Here is a 6,000-nt window from a genome sequence, read left to right on the forward strand (position 1 = left end):
TAAAATGTAAACAATGGTATGAGATTCATACCCTAATGTCATTGCACACATTCGTAACAACTACTTAAACTACTGTGATGGCTGCAGCTCAAGGACGTAGAGAACTGCTAAAATCAAGTGTCTCAACAACATTAACTGGACAGCTACCTACTAGTGCTTGTCTGCACCAAAACGGCCTTCCCCTTTCATGAGAGGACTCACACAGGTGCACTGTACGACCTGAGCTCTAGACAAGATACGTTTGTTAAGTGCTACAAGAAGTTCCCGTGTAGCTTCACGTTGCTTGCAACAATGCTCCTACTCATCTTACATGCCTGTAATCAACGTGCAACAGCCTGGTGGAAGTTCTTCCGGTATTAAAACCGAAAAGTTTCAAGGAAATAGAGAACGCATCAGTTGATGCCAAAGACACACAGTTCACATGGCCCGTTTCTTATGCAGTTTGTAACGCTGCTGTAAGCATGCTGTAAGCGTGGAACAACCGAGCTGCGTATCACTTGAAACACCAGTGACAGAGCGCTCTGAAGCCTTTTTCAAGTTCAGAATACCTTCCAAACAAAGCTGAATTAACACTCATCACAGCCCTGTGGGCTAGATGCCGTTAGCTGTGTTTTGCACACGGGAAAGCAGCCACGCACCTGGCTTCACCCTTGGCCACAAGAGTGATCACTGAACAACCTGGCGTTACAACGGGAGTTTCCTGTCTCCAGCCCTATGCTACAGCTAATTCACTCCTCTCCTCCCCTCCCCCCCCCCCCCATACATACTGCTGAAACACACCCGATTCTGAAAAGTAAAGAGATATGGCAACACAGGGAGCACCGCACTGCACCGGGGCCTCAGCAGGAGCTCCCAGCGTGCTTCGGTGACAACCCACCGGCCCGTGCAGGTGGGAGCCAGCGGCGGGGACACCCGCAAGGGATGCTGTGCTCCCGGGTGCTTTTGCCACCAAAACCGGCTGCAGATATTAAAGCCAAAACGGGCAAAGAAACTAACCCCAAGCGTCACAGCCGCGGCTGCTCGGGCTGCGGCATCTCCCAAAGCCTCCCGGAGGAGGATGCCCCAGGCCCTGCTGCACCGGGCTCTGCGAGCTGCCGGTCCCCCGAAGAAATCACAAGAAGCAGCCTCGGCCCTCTGCCCTCACAGAGGGGCCCGGGGCCGTTCAACCCCCCGTCCCGTCCCGTCCCGTCCCTCCCCTCCCCCGGCTCACCTTCCTCGGCGGCCGCCCGGCTCCTACATCTCCTCCCGCTTCTGGAAGCTGATGCTGGCGTACGCGCTTAAGTCGTCGCTGGCGTGGCCGCTCCCGCGAGGCTGGCCCGAGGGCTGCGGCGGCGGCGGCTTCCCCCCCGGCAGAGCGGCGCCCTCGGCGGCGGGGTGGAGGTGGTGGTGGCGGCGGTGGCTGAAGTCCTTCACCAAGTCCAGGTCGATGTAGTTGAGCCCGTTCTCCAGGGCGGGGGCGGCCCCTGGCTCCCGGCGGGCGGCGGGGGCGCCGGCCGCCTCCCCCGCGGCGGGCCGCAGCCAGACGTTCTCGAAAGAGGCCGAGCTGTGGCGCTTCACGTCCTCGGCGCCCCCCGCGCCGCCGCAGGGGAAGGGCGCCCCGAGGCCCCCGCCGCCGCACGCCGCCGCTCCGCGGGCGGCGCTTGGCGTGGACGAGAAGGTCTCGGAGCTGTGTCGCCGCCGGCCGCCCTGCGGGTCGGCTCGGATCACCTTGGCGCTCTGGTTGCGGCCGGGGCTGAGGCTGACGCGGGTGAAGGCGCTGCCCGCGCCGGGGCCCCCGAGCAGGGAGGAGGAGCGCGGCGGCGCCGCCGACAGCTCAGCCGCCGGCCGCGGCAGCTCCGGGGAAGCCGCCGCCGCCGCTGTCGCCGCCGCCGCCGGCGGGGGCTTCTCGGCGGCGGAGCGGCCCGCCCGCACGTCGGCGTAGCTGAGCAGGAGGGCGGGCGAGCAGGGGGAAGGGCTGTCGGCGCAGTCCGAGCAGGAGCCCCCGGCGGCGGCGCTCCCCAGCTGCATCGTCACGTAGTCCCGGCCGCCGGGGGCCGCGCCTCGGACGGGACGGGCCGCGGGGGCAGCCCGCCCGGCGGCGAAGCCGGGGCCCCGCGGCGGCCCCAGCTCCATGTTCATGTACTCCTCGGCGCCCTCGTTGCCCGGCGGCGGCGGCAAGCTCAGCCCGAGGGCGGCCAAGGGGAAGGCCGGCTTCTCGCCGGCGATGAACTCGATGTTGACGTACTCGCCGGGGCTCTTGGGCTCCGGGGGCAGGAGGAGCGGCGGCTGCTCCCGGGCCCGCGGCAGGGTGCTGGCCTTGGGGCCGCCCAGCGACAGGCGCGTCGGTCGCGCCAGGCGGCCCTTGGTCTGCACGGCCGTGTCCACCTTGCGCGGGGGCTGCGCTTGCGGCGGGGGGACGCCCTCGGTGCCGCCGCCGCCGCCGCCCAGGCTGTCGCTGCTGGTGGAGGAGGAGGAGTCCTCGGCGGCGTAGAGGAGGCGGCCGGAGCCGAGAGCGATGCGGGGCTGGGGGCTGCCCTCCTCGCCCGCCGCCGCCGGCCCGCCGCCACCCCGCCGGTGCACGTGCTTGAAAGAGCGGGGCAGCGAGAAGTAGGAGTAGATGGGTTTGTGGTGGGCCGCCGTGGCGGCATCCTCAACGCCCGGCTGCCCCGCGCCCCCGAAGTAGCAGTCAGGCGGGGTGCTGGTGGTGGAGCCACTGGCTGGGGACATGTTGATGTAGTCGCTGCCGCCGCAGGGGAGCTTCCCTTCGTTGCTCTCCACCGAGAGTTTCGGGTGGTGGCTGGCACCATTCGTCCAGATCTTGCCATAGCCCGCAGAGCCGCTGTCAGGGGAGTAGCTGCCGCTGGGGGACATCATCATGTAGCCGTTGGAGTCCACCGTGGCTGGAGGGTGGCGGCCCCCCCTGCCAGGGTTGACGATCTGCTGTGGGGCCGACACACTCTTAGGACTCATGGGCATGTAGTCACCACCCTTGGGGGGCCCCCCGCCGCTGGGCACAGGGGCTACGCCGGGTGACATGGGCATGTAGCCATCATCCGTGTGCGGGGCAGAGTTGGTCCGATGATGGCCACTGTCCAGGTGGTGCATCTCCAGACACTCCTCTGGGTAGGAGTGAGTGGGCACAAAGGCTGAGTGCCGGTAGGAGGGCAGCCGGCTGCCACCACAGGGGTAAGAAGGCAGCATCTCTGTGTACTCCTCAATGGAGGCCACCGAAGACTGTGAGGGTGTCTTCTGGTGGGAGATGGTGGGCGAGGTGCCTGCAGAGTGAGTCCGCTTCCTGAACGCCTTCTCCAAGTCGGCAACCTCCTCGCTACCACCTCGAGGACAGCACGGTGTACTAGGGTAGCGGGGCTGCTGCTGCGGGTGGCAGCTGCGTGTGATAAAGTGGCCATTAGGGGCTGCCAGGCTGCAGCAAGAGGAAGTGGCCTTCCCCCCCATGCAGATGTAGTTGAGCTCTTCATCGCCCCGAGCCGGTGGGGTGTGTCCCAACGAATCTGGGGTCACACTGCGAAAAGAGCTACGGAAGTCACACGGGCTGGAACCATATTCATCAGAAGAAATAAATCCACCATCGCTAGGAGAGCCGGAAACCGAAGCACTAGACCTTCGTGGAAACAGGCAGTCCGAGGTGGAGCCATGGCCGCTGGTGCTGCTGGATGACAGGCTAACTGGACTGGTGGCTGAAGGAGAGCAGCGTGAGGAAGGCATTGGGATGGACCGGCTGTGGTTGAGTGGAGGATGGAGCCTGGAGTTGCCACGGTGCCTATGCGAATGGGTCCGGTTGGCACTGGGACTAACTGGGCTACCATCCACAGAGGCAGGCCTTGACATCGTGCCTTCCCCATCGCTCGATGCTCGAACCCGGAAAGAGCTGGGTTTGCCACCTGTACCTCCACCCCCGCCACCAGCAGGAGAGGTGGCTGTGACGCTCTCAGTCCTGGACCGGCGACTGAGCCCCACTTGGCTAGGTGGAGGGTTGTTGACGTGGTGCCTGCTGCGAAGGGGCACAGAGATGGGGTTGGAACAGTTTGAAGAGGACTGGCTCTTGCTGCGGGGCCGGAATTCCTCACTCATGGCTCGCATGGCCTCCAGGATGGTTTCATGCATGTTCTGTGCCACCACAGAGTCATCCACCTGCATCCAGAACTCACCAGGCCCAGTGACAGCCGAGCGCCCCACCTCAATGAAGAAGAAGTTCTCGGAGTGACCGCAGCGGCGGATATTGAGCAGCTGCAGCACCACAGCAGCCGCATCTGAATTCAGCTTCACAAAGCTGATGGTCTTGTTAGTCAGGCACAGGCGGTAGATGCCAATCAGGTTCTTTGTCTGGCCTAGGCCCTTAGGCTTTAGAATTACTTGCCAAACTTCCTTAAAAGCCGGGCCAGGGGCTACCTCACCATAGCTGTCCTCACCTGCTTCCCCCAGTCCTGCATTGCTGCCACCAAAGGTGACGTCGCTGTGGTGGTGGTGGTGATGGTGATGGAGGTGGTGGTGGCCCTTGGCCCTGTTGTGCAACTGCAGCAGGGCTTGGTACCAGCTCTCCTGTTCAGGTTCGCTGTCAGCTGCAATGGCAAAGTGCTCGTCCTTGGTGTAGAGGGCCACCAGGTGCTTGTTCTTGGAGTCAGCCCGTTTGTTGATGTTGAAGCAGCTTTCTAGTGGGATGGAGCGCTTGGGGGCCCCTGACTTGTGTCTCCATTTCTTTTCATTCTCATAATACTCCAGCCGGGCGGGTCCAGACTCGCTGGCTGCCCTCAGCACGAAAAAGCGTTTATGCATGCTCTTGGGTTTGCGCAAGTAACCCACCTTTCTGACATCTGAGAAGAAGCCCTCATTATTATCTGTGGGGCTAGCCATGATGAGAGGCGGTGGAGCTGTTACTGCAGCTAGCAGTCTGCAAGACCCCAAAACAGCCAAGCCAACCGGAAAAGACAACCACCTAAAATAAAATTCATGCAAAAACAATTGAAAAATAAAAAAGAAGCAAAATAGCTCAGGATCCTCTTTTGAGAACGGGACGGGGGAGGGACAGAAGCAGGGCGAGAGCAGCTGTTCAGTGGCAGAGGCAGCTTCCAGCACCAAATCAGAGTTTGCGTTGCTGTTTATGCCCAAATCGCTCTTAGATGGGTAAGCGCGTCCTTAAGAAGTCCAGTCCCGATCGGTCCAGACGAAAGTCTCGTCCCAAGAGCAGCCGCCGGGAAAGAGAAACGCATCTTCCCTCGCAGGGGTCGGGCTCCGTGGGGCCGGGAGCGAGGGGGGGTCCCCTTCCTCCGCTCCCCGCACCCCTTCCCCGTCTCAAGTTTGCCTCCGCGAGTAGCGATTTCTGTTGCAGATTAAATATCCTCTTGGGGGCGGAGACTGTTTTGCAAAGTCCGGGGTTTGCACCCAAAAATACACGCTGCTTTCCCCCCTCTCCCCCCCTCCCCCCCCAAAAAAAGAGAAAACAAACAAACAAAAAAAAAAGCCGCCCACAACACAACCCCCCCCCCCTTTCCCCAAATATCAGCGCTGAGGTTGCTGCTGCTTCTCCCGCTCGTGCGTGTGGAGGAGGCTGGCGACCCCATTCAGTCCCATCTCGTTAGGCAGAGAAAGTGCCATTTCCACGCAGGGCGCAGCCCGGCAGCGGCGGGAGGGGAGGCAGCCCGGGTGCCGAAGGAACATCCTCTCTTCCTCCTCCTCTTCATTCCACTCGGCAGCGCCTCAGCGGCCGGCGGCGCGGCCCCCTCCCGTGCCCCAGGCCGGCGGGGGAGCGGGCACCGCCGCGGCGACTCCCTCTCCGCCGGCTTCTTCACGGAGTTTCCCGGCGCCCCGCACCAAAACAGGCGGCGGGGGCCGCGCTCGCCGGTCCAGCCCCCTCCGCCCGCCGCCGCCGCCGCCGCCGCCGCCGCTCAGCCTCGCTCCAAGGAGAACAACACGTGACGGCGCCAGTGCGTGGACCATCCCCGGAGCCGCCGCCGCCGCCGCCAGGCTCCCGGCCAGCCCAGCGCCGCGGCCCCGCGGCCCGCC

The 6,000-nt window shown here is 63.5% G+C and overlaps 1 protein-coding gene across 3 annotated transcripts in view; it reads right to left on the bottom strand.

Moving 5' to 3' along the window:
• Positions 1–5,422, bottom strand: part of IRS1 (insulin receptor substrate 1) — a 53,921-nt gene extending 48,499 nt beyond the window's left edge. For all 3 annotated transcript variants that reach the window (XR_010373867.1, XR_010373868.1, XM_064457390.1), the window contains exon 1: positions 1,211–5,422. Coding sequence is in view for 1 of the 3 variants with exons in the window: in XM_064457390.1 (XP_064313460.1) it covers positions 1,234–4,851 (3,618 nt within the window). In the remaining 2 variants the exon portion in view is untranslated. The remainder of the gene's footprint in view (positions 1–1,210) is intronic.
• Between the last annotated feature and the right edge of the window lie 578 nt (positions 5,423–6,000).

This window comes from Phalacrocorax carbo, chromosome 7 (genome assembly GCF_963921805.1).
Source record: "Phalacrocorax carbo chromosome 7, bPhaCar2.1, whole genome shotgun sequence".
In the NCBI taxonomy this organism is placed as follows: Eukaryota; Metazoa; Chordata; class Aves; order Suliformes; family Phalacrocoracidae; genus Phalacrocorax; species Phalacrocorax carbo.